The following is an 18,696-nucleotide window of genomic DNA, read 5'->3' on the forward strand; positions in this document are numbered from 1 at the left end:
ATGATCAAATAGGTCTGTCTGTTGATAGTGAGCAATTTACATAGCCAAGTACTCAGAGGGCCGGCTACACCCATTCTGCCAACTCTTTTTGGTTTATCACTAAATCCTCATCTTTCATAGTTATTGATAGATGTAGTATTTCACTGAAAAGACCTGCTGGGTCAAGGAGCTATTCGTGGCACTATCTCTATGCTCGGTCTGACCCCTTCTTTGGATCTTCTGATGGTGAAAAGGGTTATGGACGATCCACCACTAATGTGTTTCTGACTTTCCTTTTAAGGACTTTTTGGAGTCAGGATGTGTAGGAAGTTGGCTAGCTATGCAGTGTACCAAATGTAGAGGTACTCTGTGTAGATAATACAGATGACCCTTATTGTTTTTCAGGAGTACAAGTAATTCCCAAAAGGGGCGACAGGCTCGGTTGGTCATGGGAGGAAGGGTTGTGATGGAGCTCGGGTGCAGTGGGTCTTGGTCGTTCCTGCGTCAAGGTGCCCACTGTTCTTTGCAGAACCTGCAAGAAGAGGGACAAAGCAGCTGGGCTCCTCATGTCGACATCCCTCAACATTTGTTTTTCAGTTACAAAGTTGGAATCCAGGTTGGACGTGTACAAGCCTTTGTTGCTGCAAGGGGTCCAGTACCTCAAGTGTTGGTGCAAGACGGCTCTGGTTGCCCCTGGTGTCTTTTCACTTGATAGGGAGACAACACAGGCCCCTGTAAGCATGTTGACCTGGACGGCTGTTGCATCTGTGGACCCAGTTTGCAGCAGATCGATGGAAAGGATGTTGTGGTTGGTGCCTGCAGGAAGAAGGAAAGTGGCTCCTCCACTGCAAGGGGGATGCTGACTGGATGGTGAAGTCCACATAGCTTCAGGACGAGTCGGGATTTCATGATTGTCTGGACGGATGCAGATAGACAGGCATAGTTTTGTGCTAAAAATCCATCCGTCGTCCAGAGTTCTCGCTTCTTTGGCTCTTTTGTCCTCTTCTTCTTTGGTCAGGCAAATCTGCGTTGGTGTCGGGGGACTACCCAAATACTCAATTTAGGAGTGTTTAGGGGAGTGTAGATTAGTAGCTAATGGACTACTTATCCCTGGCTTGATTACACACCCTATAAGACCATTTCCTGTGGGAAGGGGGGGCATGACCCTGTCCCAGAATTCCTAGTTCCACCAAAATCAAGATGGTGGAATCCTTCCTTGAGTGTCCACTTCAGGTAGCCCACCATAGGGGTGTGGCAAGCCCAAAAGTGGCACATGCCTACTGCCTAACTAATTTTCCTGCTTTTCCTGGTGCCAACTGAGCCTCAGAGCAGGGTGGGTGGCAACTCCCAGGTCTTGGGAAGCTGAGGCTGTATACCAAAAGGTGGCAGGGTCTCTCAGGTCTCTGGCCTTGGTATGCAGATCCACTAGCCATGCTGCTAGCGTAGGTGTTAATACCCTAACAGTAGCACAGTACTTTCTGCAGCCCTTAGGGACCCATCCTAGGTACCAGGGGTACCGCATCCTAGGGACATGCAGTAGTATTAGGAGTGTGTGCCAATTGTACACACTCCACCTGTTTTAGGGATAAAGCACTGTCACTGGGGACCTGTTTAGGAGGAATCCAGTGCACCTCATTCGAAAACCCTTAGTACCAGTGAACAAAAAGTGGGGGTGACCATGTCCATAAGAGGCACTTTCCTACAGGTGTGTACATAAAGTGTCTCCTTAGGGGCAGGAAACAAAGCTGAAGATCTAGGTTGAACATTTGTAGGAGAGCTTGCTTACCGCCCCTTCAGAGAGCTCCTCTATAGCAAACCCCTCTTCTTAAGGTTTCCTATTTCTTTTTATCGCAGTTGGAGGTCTCTAGTGTCTATTGGAGTCTGTCATCAAAGCTTTCAGTGGGTAGCCCCCCCTTGCCTTAATCAGAATGGGAGATAACTTGGGGGTCAGAAGGTTCATCTCTGTTGTCAACCAATTCAACCAGTTAGGATTTAGGGCATTGGAAGCTTCGAGGTGTGGTTCCTTGGAGCTCTTGGGTAATTCAGTGCATAGTTTGTAGAGGATTAATCGGTGGGAAGAATCAAATAGCATTTAGCTGTTTCCCAGCAAGCTTCAGTGCAAAGGTCCTAGTCTTGTGTACAGAGTCTTGAACTGATGCAATAGTGATGTCAGCTGTTTAACTTCATATTAATTGTGCTCCTCAGTAATATTGCTTTGAACAATGCTAATACCTGTCATTGAGGTCATGGTCTAGCTCGCACCAGTGGCACTTGGGTTAATGACAGATAACTGACAGTGGGAGAACCCCTAGAGCATGGGTACTCTCAAACATTTCCCCCAGAAACCACAAACTATGGTCTTTGTTGTGCCAGAGGGCTGCATTAATGACAGAAGGATGGGAGTGGGGCTTTGTAGGCGATTAAGGTAGGTGTAGGGAAAGCAAATCACATACATGTTGTGGGCAGTGAGTCATGGAGTAATTGTGAGTTTCTTTCCATGCAGCCCTCTAAATTAAGCCCCTAGTCTCTATAAGAGTCATAGATTTGACAATATTGTGTTAACTCTATATATTGAATCACTGTCCTACAGCACCCTAGGGAAAGCCTTTCTGCTTGCTATTGCTATCCTTGGAAAGGCAAGTGTTTATAAAAACATTGGGTGTAGAGTGTGCAAAGTGCTTTGCTGGTAGTTTTTCGAGAGCGCCTTAGACTGGTCCGCGGATCTTGGCTCATGGATCTGGGGATGTTCTGGAGTCTTTTTGGTGATTTCATCTCGACAGGGCTGCTGTCCTTGAGAGTTCTTGGTCCTCTGCTGGGCAGGCAGTCCTCTGCTGGGTTTGGAGAGGTTGCTGGTCTTGCATGATGCATCTCCTTCTTGGAGCAGAGATTTTTGAAGCTGCAGACAGGCTGGTAGAGCTGGGGACAAGTCAGTTGTCGTCTGGAGTCTTCACTGCTGGGTCGGCTTAGCAGTACTTCTTTCTTCAGAGGTAATTAGGAATCTGGTGAGTAAGGTTCAGAAGAGCCCGTAAATACTAGATTTAGGGGTGTTACAGGGGTCAGAGGGCAGTAGCCAATGGCTACTGTTCCTGAGGGTGGCTACACCCTTCCTGTGCTCACTCCCTTTGGAGAGGGGGGGCACATTCCTCACCCTATCTGTCCCTATCCTCCAAAACAAGATGGAGAATTCTGCAAGGAGGGGGGTCAATTAATTCCTATCCAGTTATAAAGATCTTGGTAGTCATTTCTGCTCCAAAACGAGTCCCATGGGAACATTGCTTGGTATTTGTGATTAAAAACTGCGTTTATTTAGATCTACCATTTTGGCTCTGCAGTGCTTCGAAGGAGCTTGATTTTTAGTAATTCCTTGTAAGGTCGAGAAAAAAAGCAAGATATTGATACATGTTTTCTGGTCACAAAAGGATCCATTGTGTTTCCAGCCGTTCCCTAATATATTATCATAACTTTAGATTTTATTAACTTGCACATCGCATCAGGAAGAGCACGATGAAATCTCGCAAAAATGGCAGGGTTCCTCTAATGCAGGGAAATTGGGGGTATTCATTTCAAAACGTAGCCTCGAATAACTGCCCTTAAAGTTAGTATGAGGATACCATAATGGCATTTGTTGTGTACCTGTTAATTTTACATGTATATTTTCATGTCGGAAAAGTGAATTACTGGAACATGAAATGTTTAGGAACGAATACTTAAATGGAATTGTCTGTCTTTCTGCCTCTGAGTTGTTTGCCTCTTTTTTCTGCAGTGAGAAGGAAATGGCCCAGGACACAGCCGAAGGCAGGGTGGAGACCGATGGGGAAGAAGCGGCTGTACCCACAGCCACTGATACAACTCCTGTCAGTGAGGAAGCCATGGAAAACAGCTGCCGTTCAGAGGATGAGGAGAAGAAAGAGGTAAGAGCGCCAGCGGGGGCCCCTATTAGGGGTGCCAAGGCCATATCCATAGAGGGACTAGCCAATGCCTCCCATCTTCATTACCCCTTCTTCCCCTCCCCAAAACAACGTTCTTAGTCTGCTGGTGAGCTAATTCTGCCCCCATCCTGTGTGAGAGATTATTTTTTTTTTTTGTGCGATTGTTAGTTTGAAAGTTGCTGAGATACGACGAGGATGATGACTGCTGGCTTTTCTGTGCAGGTCTGGTACTCTTGTGGTGTTAGCGAAGAGGCATCCCGCTGTGCAGTTAGTGTCAGATTCCTCTTGAGGTGAGAGGACGGTGACTAGTACCACGCACCACGGTAGTTGGCTGTTCCCTGCAGTCATTTCTGTTGCCCCTTTTTCTGAACTAATGGGGGGGGAAGAGGAGACATGTTCGCACTACAAATTACAGGGCAGTTGCTACTACTATTGACATCCCTGGGCCATAGACCCAACTTCTCCTTTTAAGGTCCATTCCAGTTTCCCTATTTATTTATTTCATTTGACACAATCAACAGTTAATGATGTATGAATATACTCCCAACTCAGTCTCCATTATGATATTATATTTGAGACCAAGATCGCTATAAAACCCGATCTTCAAAACCGTGCTGTGGCCACACTCGGTCTTCTGTGTTCCAGTGACTGTGGATAGCCATTGTCCTGCGCCTTTGTTCCTTGCTTGGTATAAATGCAGTCACCTCATCACACCCTAAAACATTGTTGAAACTGATGAACGTTTTTAAATATTCAGCTCGGTGCCACTTTTTGCCATGACCAGACAGCGTGTTAGTTTCAGGCCTGTCCCTATCGTCTTACCCAGCCTCTACACTAATTCCCTGCTTCTCTCCCGTTACGCAGTACTGGTGTGGGACGTGGACGCATTAGCATTGATGACTTTAGAGGGTAGTTAAACAGAGGGTGGTTGACTACCAGATTGTATCTGTTCTCGCAGGTTTGCACGGGTGTGTTTCCTTTGTGGGAGTTTGTGAAGTGAGTCTGTTATACAGAAGAAATTCTACCCCGCACTTTATTTGCTAATTGCCCCTCTCTGTCCTCACTAGAAGTAGTGTATGGGTTTGCTGAGGTGGAGTGGGAAGAGGTTGGTTGATCGCAAACATGGTGAGTGAGTGTAGAGTACAAAGGTTTATGGATGGCTTAGAGTAGCAAGTTTGCTTTATCCTGTAGGCACATTGTGGCCTTTTGTACGCTGTCAATCCTTTTAAAGACTGGAATGTTTTTCTCCTCATTCGTGGTATCGTTCTTAGCTAGTGAGGCATAGTTATGGGCCATCCGATCTTCCCATGGTCCGTTTTTCCCCCATCTTCATGTTAACAGTATTTAAAAGGTCCCAAAAACTGGGACTGAGCACAGAAACCGATTCATGAAATTGCTGCATCAATCCTTTTCTGGATTCACATGCTGTGCATTATTCTGCCATCAGGTGGTTAGGTCCAGAATTGTCTTTTGGTGTTATCAAGTCCTGCCTTTTGGTCGCTCATCTTCGTAGTCGAAGAGCACAAATTGTCTTTCCATCAGATTTCACTGGGAACTTTAAAAAAAAAATTGCACCTGACATGAACTTTTCCTCAGACGTTTGCTAATTTCTTGTACAGTTTTTCTGGTGGTAGCCAGAGGTAGGTTTCTTTTGAATGCAGTGTACGGACAAGGTTCATGTTGCTGATGCCAAACATTCTCAGACAGCCTGATGAAGAAATGTTTGCATTTCCTTTAAGTCCAAAGGTGACCATGGGTGCCCTGATCTGTGACAGCAGCAGATTTTGTCGTGATATCTTTGTCATTAGGTTATTAGTTCTGTTGTTGGCTGGAGTAGCCTAAGGTAAATGAATGCCAGCTTCATGGTACAGTCTTACTGGAGATAGGCATGTGTTTTAAGTCTTCCATGATGGAATAAGATGTATGATTGACGGGTAAACAATGTTTTTTTTTTTTTTGCTTCGAGAAATAGTCCTAATCAAATCCTTACATAGTAGTTGAAGAGCTAGTACACTTGCAGTGCCGCAGAGGGCATATGCGGCCCAGAACATCGTTTGCAGGAAGTCGCTGCCACACTTGTATGATTTTCGCCCATTTATGTTGAGATTTTGAAAGAAGTCACGTTGTTTTTTTTTCTCATCTAATGCAGCAACCTAGGTGTTTTATTTCAAGTAATGGCATATTACAACGGTTCTAAACCACAGTGTGCAAAAGGCCACAATAAGTTTGCTGGACTAGGCGTTTGATTGTGAAGCGCAAGGCTTGACTGGAGAACTTTGCTTGTTGGGTTACTGTTTATGCCAGAAATTTTGATTTGCTGTGTTTGCGTGCGCATCCTTATACCCCTCCCTTTCTTACAACTCCACCTTGTCCCCAAGCAATGTGTGTGTAATGTTCCTCCTGTTGTTAGAGGTCCGTAAAACATTCCAGCACCATGGACTGCCAGCCGCCTTGACTCGTCCAAGCTGCCCAATCAGAGCCACGTTTACTGCAAAGGTCCGAGAGTGGTCTTGATGGCCTTAAATGTATACTCAGAGGAAATAAGAGTGAGCAAGAGACGCTGGCCTGGCACATGAACTCTCAAAATCAAGAAAGTGCCTCGTCCTTCCAGCGCCACCATCAGTGAGATCGATGCGCTAATTTCTCAATTAAAAAAAGAAGATACGTTAAAATAAAACATGAAGGCAAATGACTTTCCAGACAGGCAAAGGCTGCTGCCTGTCGCATTTTTATGAAAGAAAGACTTTGATCCTGACTCACTGAAATAACGCACCGTGAATAACCGTGTGGGGGTGTGCACGTTCAAGGAAAGCAAGACACAAACCAAAATGAATTTGTTCAAGATATGCTGCTTGACCCTGTCCGACGGAGCACACCTTGGGTCACAAGTTCTTTCCAGATGAACGTTTCCTTCAGTCCTGCACCGACCCATTTCTTAGAATGTATTTGATCAAAGTAGCCTTTTCAGTTTGATTTCTCAGTCTGTGACTTTAACGTTTACTGCAATTTTGTTTCATAATTTCTCTGTGAAACCTGTGAACAATCCTGATTCATTGTGGACGGCACCACCTCTGCTCTCATAAAGACAGTTTAAACAAAGCTTGTGAACGTCATGTGGACATGAAACTTTGCTCAGAGGTGCATACAATTTACACGTTGTTCAGTAGACGATCCAACAAGACCGACTATGTTAAGCTCCTATTTCAAAGAGTGCTGTCTCATCGAACATGTATAGGAGACTGCAACATCCATGCTGCCTTTTGTGATTTCGTAATGCAAGTATATAAAGCAAAACAAAATAATTAGGTTTCTGTTTGTGACTTTGGAGTTTACAGTGCTGACAGTCTAGATCTACTTGCTGCTCTTTGGGTCAAAACAAGTTAACCATTGTGATGGTATGAGTCCTGCAAGAACAGTTAACAAACGTTTCAAGATTGCTGCTGAAACACAAACGCGATAAGTCTTTGTGATGGGAAATCACCAGCCCTTGCCTATAAAAATGTCACTCACCCAGGCACCACTTGTCATCCAAGGAAAAAACATTTCATGAACCTGAAAGAAACTGTATCACCGCCTCCAGGGCTGCTGCTTTTGAAGTCGCAGCTGCCTCTGGGCCTGGTTTTACAAGCCTGTGCAGGTTCTGGACTTGACTGGTTCCTTCAGTAAAGCCATCTGGGGCAAAGAAAATTGAAAACAAGAACTGGTCCCACCGCCCCAGTCAGTGCACCACAACTGCCGCTGACTTGAGCATGTGACCTTTGACGAATATTGCCGCCAAAAAAGTATTAGGAAAAAAGATCGTCCAAAAGCGCACATCTCCACCTAGCAGTGAGGGCTCTTTCTGATTGGACCAGCTGGTTGCCTAGATACAACACACACGCTGATGTGTGAGTGGGGGAAATGCCAGCCTTTGACCTTTGAAGATCAGGTGTGAGACAGGGTACCTTGGATCCTTTGTCATGTTTTCTTATGCCTTTTTTTACTTTAATTTAAATTTTACTTTTTGATTATAAGAAAGTTTTATTTGCACACACAGGCAATTAAGTGGAACGACATTATTGGTACAGGCAGTATCCCTTGTGGGTGTATGTAGCTGTTGTTTCCTGTGTTCCTCCAGTGAGTAGTCTGGTCATATTTTGGAGTTATCTAGCTGGTGCCTGCTAAAGCCTTTTACGTTATGTTCTTTGCTCCCTTTCCTCATTCATATTTTAAATACACAATCCAGGCCTTTCCAAATAAGTCCTTTTTTTATTGAATACTTTTTTGTCTCTTACATCTACTTCATCTTTGTTCCATTAGAGAACTCTTCCTGTACAGCATCCTTGTTAATTGTGAGGTAGAAGCCTATCCCCACCCTTTTGTTTTTTTTTTAAGACTGTGCCACTGACCAAAAAACTGTCTTGTCTGAGTATTCATTTTTGCTCAATGTGCAATTTTTAAAAGCCAAATCATCGCAGCTCCATTGTAGCTGCGCATCTTCTAAGAATTTACAGACCGAATGGAGCCTGACCCAAACAGCTCACTGGAGGAACACTTGAGACCTAGAAAGATTAAACATGTTCCTTTATAACGGGGGGCAGCTGAAAAATACATTACTGAAGTGGATTTGTTCATTTACTAGAGAGTACATGACCTGCAGTAGCCAAAAATGTGCATGATAAAGCTGTGATTGCATGAGGAAATTCTGGAGGCTCACAGAGCGATGGGAGTAAAGAAGAACATTGAAATGGCTTGTATGTTTCAGCATAATGCATTAGCCACTCACCCAGATGTTCAAGTCAAACTTGTGACTTTGATGCATTTTCGCACAAACAACAAGGGGTTCTGCACACATGAACCTCATTAGCAGGACTTTAGATCTTGGAGGGTGATACAAATTTAGAGATGCAATCTATCAGACAATTCTAGTGCTTTTTTATTTTTTATTTTTGTCTGAACATTTTGATGCCAGCAGTGCAGTTGTAAAGTGCCTTATGCTAAAACAAGAACACCAAGGATATCGGGACCCCTTCCCATTAAAGAACTTCAGTGTGTCTTCAACACAATGAGGAGCCTGCAAACCTGTGAGATATTAGAGGAACGCACTTTCAAAAGCTGCAGTGGTGTAACTACAATCTTTTGAAAGCATTTCATCTCAGTCTTGATCTGTCACTACAATAGTTGTGGTAATCGCACCTGAGAACTAAATGATAACCTCACAAAATCACCCTAAATAAAGTGTTGTCTAACCATGGCTGCAGAAAATTCTGCAACAGCTTAAAATTGCCATCTTTTCAAATGGTTTGACACAATCTTGAGGCATCTGGATAGTGCTAGAACTTTGTACTGTACTCGCCAAGGCTCTTTTGCTTTTATTGTGTATGGACTTTCAAGTACGGTGAAGCAGTGGACACTTTATACTTCAAGCTCTACTCTGGGTGCTGTCATTACAAGTTGGTTGGTGAACTCGAGGGGCTGTCGCATGCCAGAAGCTCAGGATGTCAATGTCTTGGTCGCCCTGTTTGCTCCAGAAAATCCCATGCTTTCACTTGCTTTTTATGTACATTTTATGGACAGCTGTGAACGCATTTGAGCGTAATGTAGCAATATGTTTTGTTAATGGCTACATGTTGCTAAAGAAAGACAAATGTGTAAAAGTAGAAATGGGGATGGAAGCAGTAGAATGGACTGAAAGGTGTACAATAGAGATCAAAAAGGAGTAGTAGCAGCATTTTGAAGATGGAAACATGATTGTAATCCCCGAGAAGCCATACAAGAGGTGTGGCTGGAACAAGAATACACTGAAAAGAGGTAAAAGGAGGATTTCGGTAGTCTAAGAAATGCAAGGTTGCTGCAGTAGTGCGCTCCCTGGGAAGAGTTACATTGGTACAGTGCCTACTCTTATCTTGCTTGTACACAATAAAAACAGTAAGGAGATTGGAACACAGTAAGGCGAGTGGAACAGAGCTAGAACAGAAGAGCTTTTGGAGCGGATACTAGGCACACTTTAGGAAGTGACTTGGTAGCCCACAGGCACTAGAGTAAGGAGAGATGGGAAAATAGAAAGGCTGAAGAGGGGATGCGAGTAGCACCACAGGGTGGGTGGCGAGAACCCAGAAGAAAAACAGGAGCGCAGCAAGGGTTAATGTACCCGGAAAGAAATGTAGTGGCACTACAGCGATGTGGAATGTAAGAATAGGAGTACCTTCAGTGTCATAAACCTATTCTTTAGTTAATCTTCCAGGCGATTGTCTATAGAAGGTGCGCGAAGGCAATCGTAAATACCACACCAAAAAAACTTGAGGAGAGAAATGGCAGTTATTAGTTGGCCATGGCAGGAGACATTCTGGTGGTCGACCAAAAGGGCTTGGGCTGGAGGGTGAACCTTATATTTGTGGATTGCATTATAGGCCATGTGCTACAGTTAGGGGGCAGATGGAAGACCTGTAGAGAGATAATGGAGCATAACTGTAGACAGCTTAAAGCATGTGCTAGATATAGTGCACTCTACTGTAAAAGATGACATAGAATTAACTTGATGTTGGCACTGATAAGTGTATGATCCCTACCTCAGAAGTGGTAAGTTAGTAACCATGCAACAGTGTCTTGCAGTATGGTTAAAAAAAAAAAAAAAATCTGCACTGGGTTTTGGAAAGCAATAGTGACCAGTGCCTATCGATCTACGGAGGAAATCTTCCACACTGCATCTTTCCCATCAACCGTGCAGACCAAATCCTCTCCATTTCCTGTTTTAACCAGTGTATGTATCACACTTCCATAGACAACTACCAACAGCAGTCACCTTCTGTTACACTGCACTAATTGCCTTTCAAATCAACACATGATGAAATTATGAACACAATTACAGTTAACTTTTATTTAGCAAATCGTTCTAACAGAAACAGTTACTTGGTAAAAAGGGAATTTCCCAACCTTTGTTTACCTAAACTAGTACCCCAAGATCCTCTTACAGCACTTAAATCTTTCCTGTCTGTGGTACAAACAACCACGGAATAGGCAGATGCAGGCAGGCCTCTCTTCTATAAGAACACCCCATAGATATGGAAGCCGTATGATTGCATTTTTGGTACAACTGAAGAACAGTTATCTGCTAATATAGGCTGGTAATTATTGCAATAGTCAACCTGTAAAGTTGAACACAGGCTGTTGAGAGACCTGCAGAGCGCGAAGGGGATGAGGATAGAATTGTGTTGCCAGCAAAAACATTTGCTGTGTTGAGAAACCGTTTAGAGAGGTCTTTTTATGAAGCTTACGTGTTTTGTCAGTCCAATAATACCAGCCAAAGAAGCACTCATATTTATTAAATACGAAAATCCGATTGAGCTGCCTTCTATGTTGTATCGTGTGCTTCACCAAGCTACGCATCACTGCCTTGTACTCCACCTCCCTCTGCACCACACTGCTAACTCAAATTATCCTACCTGAACTACAAAACTCTAGAATTCCTTCTACATTGTACATCCAGCCTCGAGAATACCCCATTTCAGGCTGCACCACTAAGCATAGACCATCAATTCCTGCACTGCACCACCAGCGCCCAGGACGGTATTAAAGACTTCACATTACGTAGTGTGGAATAATTTCTACTTTTACAAACACTATCTGCAACTTTCTTCAGTGCTCTACTCACTTTTGTATTGTGTTGCCAAAGACTCTCTCACCTGCTATTTAATGTTTATCTCCTCTGTTTGCAGCTTTACTGCATTGTTGGGGAGTAAAAGTAATAATGTTGACAGCACACCACTCATTTTCATTTAAAAAAAGAAGCTGCTGTTGCTTCAGCAAGCATCAGCCAAGGTTTCTGTTCAGTCCTGTGTTGGGCGTCAACTAATATTCTGAAGTTAAACCCAAACAAAATGAAGGTCTGCCTAACACCATGTAATCCTTGTATGGAACTATCTGTTTGACTCTGTCAGCCGTCTGCTTTTGGTGGTATCTAGAGTCGACAATGGAAAATTAAGCTTGCCTTGTTCATTCAATTTTATTATCGAAACTGTAGATTTGTTTTGCCTGCACAAGTTCAACATATTGCTTCTGGTCTTTGTTCTCTCCCTTGGAACTCTCTGCCAGAAGCCTTGAAAGTTTCCTTTCACACTGTGCCTTTGGCGCCATTTCTGGCCTTACTTCCCCTAGCAGTGTTGTCGGGAGAAGTTACTTAGACCAGGAGTGCAACCTTTTTCATTAAAATGATGTTTTTTTTTTGCTGCCATTTTCCTGTTTCCTTTTTTAACGTTTGTTCGATGTTTGCCATTTCATGGTTATTAATGTTTCTCCCCTCTCTGTGGGGGTCTTCCTTTTTATTGTTTTCCCCACCCCCTTCTCTCCTCCAGACTGCTGCTCCGAAGGTTTTCAACCGGAAAATCTCTGTTGTGTGTAAGTATATCAGAGCTGGCCCTGACCCTAGTGAGAGTTGCAGAGGTGTGTCTTTGGAGAACGACCTTGAGGGTTCTGGCTGGTGTGAAAGTTGGTGTGCTGTGGTGAAGGGGGTGAGTGTAATTGAAGACTAAATCTTGAGTCTCGATTGTGGGATGTTTCTTAGCAGTGATAGACACAGTTTGAATATCTACTAACATGAGCCACTTTTTAGCTTACCTTTCTAAGAATAATTTGCCTATTGTATTTGTAAAGAAATGGCTCCCTGTTGCAGTTACCCCCCACTTTTTGCCTGATACTGATGCTGACTTGACTGAGAAGTGTGCTGGGACCCTGCTAACCAGGCCCCAGCACCAGTGTTCTTTCATCTAAAATGTACCATTGTTTCCACAATTGGCACAACCCTGGCACCTAGGTAAGTCCCTTGTAACTGGTACCCCTGGTACCAAGGGCCCTGATGCAGTTACCCCCCACTTTTTGCCTGATACTGATGCTGACTTGACTGAGAAGTGTGCTGGGACCCTGCTAACCAGGCCCCAGCACCAGTGTTCTTTCATCTAAAATGTACCATTGTTTCCATAATTGGCACAACCCTGGCACCTAGGTAAGTCCCTTGTAACTGGTACCCCTGGTACCAAGGGCCCTGATGCCAGGGAAGGTCCCTAAGGGCTGCAGCATGTCTTATGCCACCCTAGGGACCCCTCACTCAGCACAGACACACTGCTTGCCAGCTTGTGTGTGCTGATGGGGAGAAAATGACTAAGTCGACATGGCACTCCCCTCAGGGTGCCATGCCAACCTCCCACTGCCTGTGGCATAGGTAAGTCACCCCTCTAGTAGGCCTTACAGCCCTAAGGCAGGATGCACTATACCACAGGTGAGGGCCTATGTGCATGAGCACTATGCCCCTGCAGTGTCTAAGCAAAACCTTAGACATTGTAAGTGCAGGGTAGCCATAAGAGTATATGGGCTGGGAGTCTGTCAAAAACGAACTCCACAGCTCCATAATGGCTACACTGAATACTGGGAAGTTTAGTATCAAACTTCTCAGAATAATAAACCCACACTGATGCCAGTGTTGGATTTATTACAAAATGCACACAGAGGGCATCTTAGAGATACCCCCTGTATTTTACCCAATTGTTCAGTGCAGGACTGACTGGTCTGTGCCAGCCTGCTGCTGAGACGAGTTGCTGACCTCATGCGGTGAGAGCCTTTGTGCTCTCTGAGGACAGAAACAAAGCCTGCTCTGGGTGGAGGTGCTTCACACCTCCCCCCTGCAGGAACTGTAACACCTAGCAGTGAGCTTCAAAGGCTCAAGCTTCGTGTTACAATGCCCCAGGGCACTCCAGCTAGTGGAGATGCCCGCCCCCTGGACCCAGCCCCCACTTTTGGCGGCAAGTCCAGGAGAGATAATGAGAAAAACAAGGAGTCGTCACTGGCCAGTCAGGACAGCCCCTAAGGTGTCCTGAGCTGAGGTGACTCTGACTTTTAGAAATCTTCCATCTTGCAGATGGAGGATTCCCCCAATAGGGTTAGGCTTGTGACCCCCTCCCCTTGGGAGGAGACACAAAGAGGGTGTACCCACCCTCAGGGCTAGTAGCCATTGGCAAATAACCCCCCAGACCTAAACACGCCCTTAAATTTAGTATTTAAGGGCTACCCTGAACCCAAGAAAATTAGATTCCTGCAACAACAAGAAGGACTGCCTAGCTGAAAACCCCTGCAGAGGAAGACCAGAAGACAACAACTGCCTTGGCTCCAGAAACTCACCGGCCTGTCTCCTGCCTTCCAAAGAACTCTGCTCCAGCGACGCCTTCCAAAGGGACCAGCGACCTCTGAATCCTCTGAGGACTGCCCTGCTTCGACGACAAGAAACTCCCGAGGACAGCGGACCTGCTCCAAAAAGACTGCAACTTTGTTTCAAGAAGCAGCTTTAAAGAACCCTGCAACTCCCCGCAAGAAGCGTGAGACTTGCAACACTGCACCCGGCGACCCCGACTCGGCTGGTGGAGAACCAACACCTCAGGGAGGACCCCTGGACTACTCTACGACTGTGAGTACCAAAACCTGTCCCCCCTGAGCCCCCACAGCGCCGCCTGCAGAGGGAATCCCGAGGCTTCCCCTGACCGCGACTCTCTGAAACCTAAGTCCCGACGCCTGGAAAAGACCCTGCACCCGCAGCCCCCAGGACCTGAAGGACCGGACTTTCACTGCAGAAGTGACCCCCAGGAGTCCCTCTCCCTTGCCCAAGTGGAGGTTTCCCCGAGGAAGCCCCCCCTTGCCTGCCTGCAGCGCTGAAGAGATCCCTTGATCTCTCATTGACTTACATTGCGAACCCGACGCTTGTTCTAACACTGCACCCGGCCGCCCCCGCGCCGCTGAGGGTGAAATTTCTGTGTGGGCTTGTGTCCCCCCCGGTGCCCTACAAAACCCCCCTGGTCTGCCCTCCGAAGACGCGGGTACTTACCTGCAAGCAGACAGGAACCGGGGCACCCCCTTCTCTCCATTCTAGCCTATGCGTTTTGGGCACCACTTTGAACTCTGCACCTGACCGGCCCTGAGCTGCTGGTGTGGTGACTTTGGGGTTGCTCTGAACCCCCAACGGTGGGCTACCTTGGACCAAGAACTGAACCCTGTAAGTGTCTTACTTACCTGGTAAAACTAACAAAAACTTACCTCCCCCAGGAACTGTGAAAATTGCACTGTGTCCACTTTTGAAATAGCTATTTGTGAATAACTTGAAAAGTATACATGCAATTGAAATGATTCAAAGTTCCTAATGTACTTACCTGCAATACCTTTCAAACAAGATATTACATGTTAAATTTGAACCTGTGGTTCTTAAAATAAACTAAGAAAATATATTTTTCTATAACAAAACCTATTGGCTGGATTTGTCTCCGAGTGTGTGTACCTCATTTATTGTCTATGTGTATGTACAACAAATGCTTAACACTACTCCTTGGATAAGCCTACTGCTCGACCACACTACCACAAAATAGAGCATTAGTATTATCTCTTTTTACCACTATTTTACCTCTAAGGGGAACCCTTGGACTCTGTGCATGCTATTCCTTACTTTGAAATAGCACATACAGAGCCAACTTCCTACAGTATTTGATTAAGAACTAGACACGTTTTTTCTCACTATAACTTGGAGTTGTTTAAAAGCTGACCTAAGTAATCCTTTTTTTTTTTTGTATTTTTTTTTTTAACTTTATAGTTTTCGTAACCAGAGGTATCAATAATGCTGCATACATATTTGTGTATTCTCAATCTTCCCAACATAATACATTGACAAATCATTGAACCAGAATCTGTCCACATTATGCAAATGGATGCAGCCGCTTACATAAGTCTTTTTTCTTGGGGGATGGGGTTTGAGATCTCTTCTACACGCTGGAGAACTTAGGCTTGCCCTCGATAGGCTGAACATGTTTTCCATATTTTGTCAAACTTAAGGGGGCAGCCCTTCCTATCAAAGTCCAATCATTTGGCACCCAAGCACCAATCTGTTGTTCCACCAGTGTTTCTTTCCCCTCCTCCCCCCTCTACCCCCCACACACACACAAAAAAGCACACATTGCTTGCTATGTTATGCCTTTCCACTACCTTTCCCAGAATGCAGAATAGGCGTTGATATCTTGTTGCGGTCTCATCTCTCAACATATACCTAGTGTAAGGAAATGCCTCCTTGGCATGGTTACCCCCTGACTTTTTGCCTTTGCTGATGCTATGTTTTGAATTGAAAGTGTGCTGAGGCCTGCTAACCAGGCCCCAGCACCAGTGTTCTTTCCCTAACCTGTACTTTTGATTCCACAATTGGCACCCCCTGGTACCAAGGGCCCTGATGCCAGGCAAGGTCTCTAAGAGCTGCAGCATATCTTATGCCACCCTGGGGACCCCTCACTCAGCACAGACACACAGCTTGCCAGCTTGTGTGTGCTGGTGAGAACAAAACGAGTAAGTCGACATGGCACTCCCCTCAGGGTGCCATGCCAACCTCACACTGCCTATGCAGTATAGATAAGTCACCCCTCTAGTAGGCCTTACAGCCCTAAGGCAGGGTGCACTATACCATAGGTGAGGGCACCAGTGCATGAGTACTGTGCCCCTACAGTGTCTAAGCCAAACCTTAGACATTGTAAGTGCAGGGTAGCCATAAGAGTATATGGTCTGGGAGTCTGTCAAACACGGACTCCATAGCACCATAATGGCTACACTGAAAACTGGGAAGTTTGGTATCAAACTTCTCAGCACAATAAATGCACACTGATGCCAGTGTACATTTTATTGTGAAACACACCCCAGAGGGCACCTTAGAGGTGCCCCCTGAAACCTTAACCGACTATCTGTGTAGGCTGACTGGTTCCAGCAGCCTGCCACAACCGAGACATGTTGCTGGCCCCATGGGGAGAGTGCCTTTGTCACTCTGAGGCCAGTAACAAAGCCTGCACTGGGTGGAGATGCTAACACCTCCCCCAGGCAGGAATTGTCACACCTGGCGGTGAGCCTCAAAGGCTCACCCCTTTGTTCCAGCACCGCAGGACACTCCAGCTAGTGGAGTTGCCCGCCCCCTCCGGACACGGCCCCCACTTTTGGCGGCAAGGCCGGAGGAAATAATGAAAATAACAAGGAGGAGTCACTGGCCAGTCAGGACAGCCCCTAAGGTGTCCTGAGCTGAAGTGACTCCAACTTTTAGAAATCCTCCATCTTGCAGATGGAGGATTCCCCAATAGGATTAGGGATGTGACCCCCTCCCCTTGGGAGGAGGCACAAAGAGGGTGTACCCACCCTCTGGGCTAGTAGCCATTGGCTACTAACCCCCCAGACCTAAACACGCCCTTAAATTTAGTATTTAAGGGCTTCCCTGAACCTAAAACTTTAGATTCCTGAAACTACAAGAAGAAGAAGACTGCCGAGCTGAAAAACCCCTGCAGAGGAAGAACAGAAGACACCAACTGCTTTGGCCCCAGTCCCACCGGCCTGTCTCCTGCCTTCCAAAGAAACCTGCTCCAGCGACGCTTTCCAAGGGACCAGCGACCTCTGAATTCTCTGAGGACTGCCCTGCTTCAAGAAAGACAAGAAACTCCCGAGGACTGCGGCACTGCTCCAAAAGAACTGCAACTTTGTTTCAAGGAGCAGATTTAAAGACCCCTGCAACTCCCCGCAAGAAGCGTGAGACTTGCAACACTGCACCCGGCGACCCCGACTCGACTGGTGGAGAACCAACACCTCAGGGAGGACCCTCCGGCGACTCCGAGACCGTGAGTAACCAAAGTTGTCCCCCCTGAGCCCCCACAGCGACGCCTACAGAGGGAATCCCGAGGCTCCCCCTGACCGCGACTGCCTGAACTCCATTTCCCGACGGCTGGAAAAGACCCTGCACCCCCAGCACCTAAAGGAACGGAACTCCTGTGCAGGAGTGACCCCCAGGAGGCCCTCTCCCTTGCCCAGGTGGTGGCTACCCCGAGGAGCCCCCCCCCCTTGCCTGCCTGCACCGCTGAAGAGATCCCTTGGTCTCTCATTGAAAACCCGACGCGTGTTTGCACACTGCACCCGGCCGCCCCCGCGCTTCTGAGGGTGTACTTTTTGTGCTGACTTGTGTCCCCCCGGTGCCCTACAAAACCCCCGTGGTCTGCCCTCCGAAGACGCGGGTACTTACCTGCTGGCAGACCGGAACCGGGGCACCCCCTTCTCTCCATTGAAGCCTATGTGTTTTGGGCACCTCTTTGACCTCTGCACCTGACCGGCCCTGAGCTGCTGGTGTGGTAACTTTGGGGTTGCTCTGAACCCCCAACGGTAGGCTACCTTGGACCAAAAACTGAAACCTGTAAGTGACTTACTTACCTGTGAAACCTAACAATACTTTACCTCCCCCAGGAACTGTGAAAATTGCACGAAGTGTCCACTTTTAAAACAGCTTATTGTGTTTTATGTAAAAAGTATACATGCTAATGTAATGATTTAAAGTTCCTGAAGTACTTACCTGCAATACCTTTCAAATGAGATATTTTTTACATGTAGAATTTGAACCTGTGGTTCTTAAAATAAACTAAGAAAATATATTTTTCTATAACAAAACCTATTGGCCTGGATTTGTCTCTGAGTGTGTGTTCCTCATTTATTGCCTGTGTGTATGTACAACAAATGCTTAACAGTACTCCTTTGATAAGCCTACTGCTCGACCACACTACCACAAAATAGAGCATTAGTATTCTCTCTTTTTGCCACTATCTTACCTCTAAGGGGAACCCTTGGACTCTGTGCATACTATTCCTTACTTTGTGGCCCTAGAATTTACTTGCCTATGGCTGGGCTCTTGAGAGGACTTCTCCTTGAGCAGGACACAGCAGGCATCCCCTTCTACTTTTCTAGCTACCAGGTGCAGCAGTGGCAATCCATGATGGTG

The 18,696-nt window shown here is 46.0% G+C and overlaps 1 protein-coding gene across 4 annotated transcripts in view; it reads left to right on the forward strand.

Annotated features, from left to right (window-relative positions):
- ACIN1 (apoptotic chromatin condensation inducer 1) overlaps positions 1-18,696 on the forward strand; it is a 729,433-nt gene that overhangs the window by 515,526 nt on the left and 195,211 nt on the right. For 3 of the 4 annotated variants that reach the window (XM_069238220.1, XM_069238221.1, XM_069238222.1), the window contains exons 11-12: positions 3,743-3,890; positions 12,239-12,281. In XM_069238220.1, coding sequence (XP_069094321.1) covers positions 3,743-3,890; positions 12,239-12,281 — 191 coding nt within the window. Of the gene's footprint in view, positions 1-3,742; positions 3,891-6,318; positions 6,559-12,238; positions 12,282-18,696 lie in introns of those variants that run through there. The other variant, XM_069238223.1, reaches the window with a different exon arrangement.

Source organism: Pleurodeles waltl, chromosome 6 (genome assembly GCF_031143425.1).
Source record: "Pleurodeles waltl isolate 20211129_DDA chromosome 6, aPleWal1.hap1.20221129, whole genome shotgun sequence".
In the NCBI taxonomy this organism is placed as follows: domain Eukaryota; kingdom Metazoa; phylum Chordata; class Amphibia; order Caudata; family Salamandridae; genus Pleurodeles; species Pleurodeles waltl.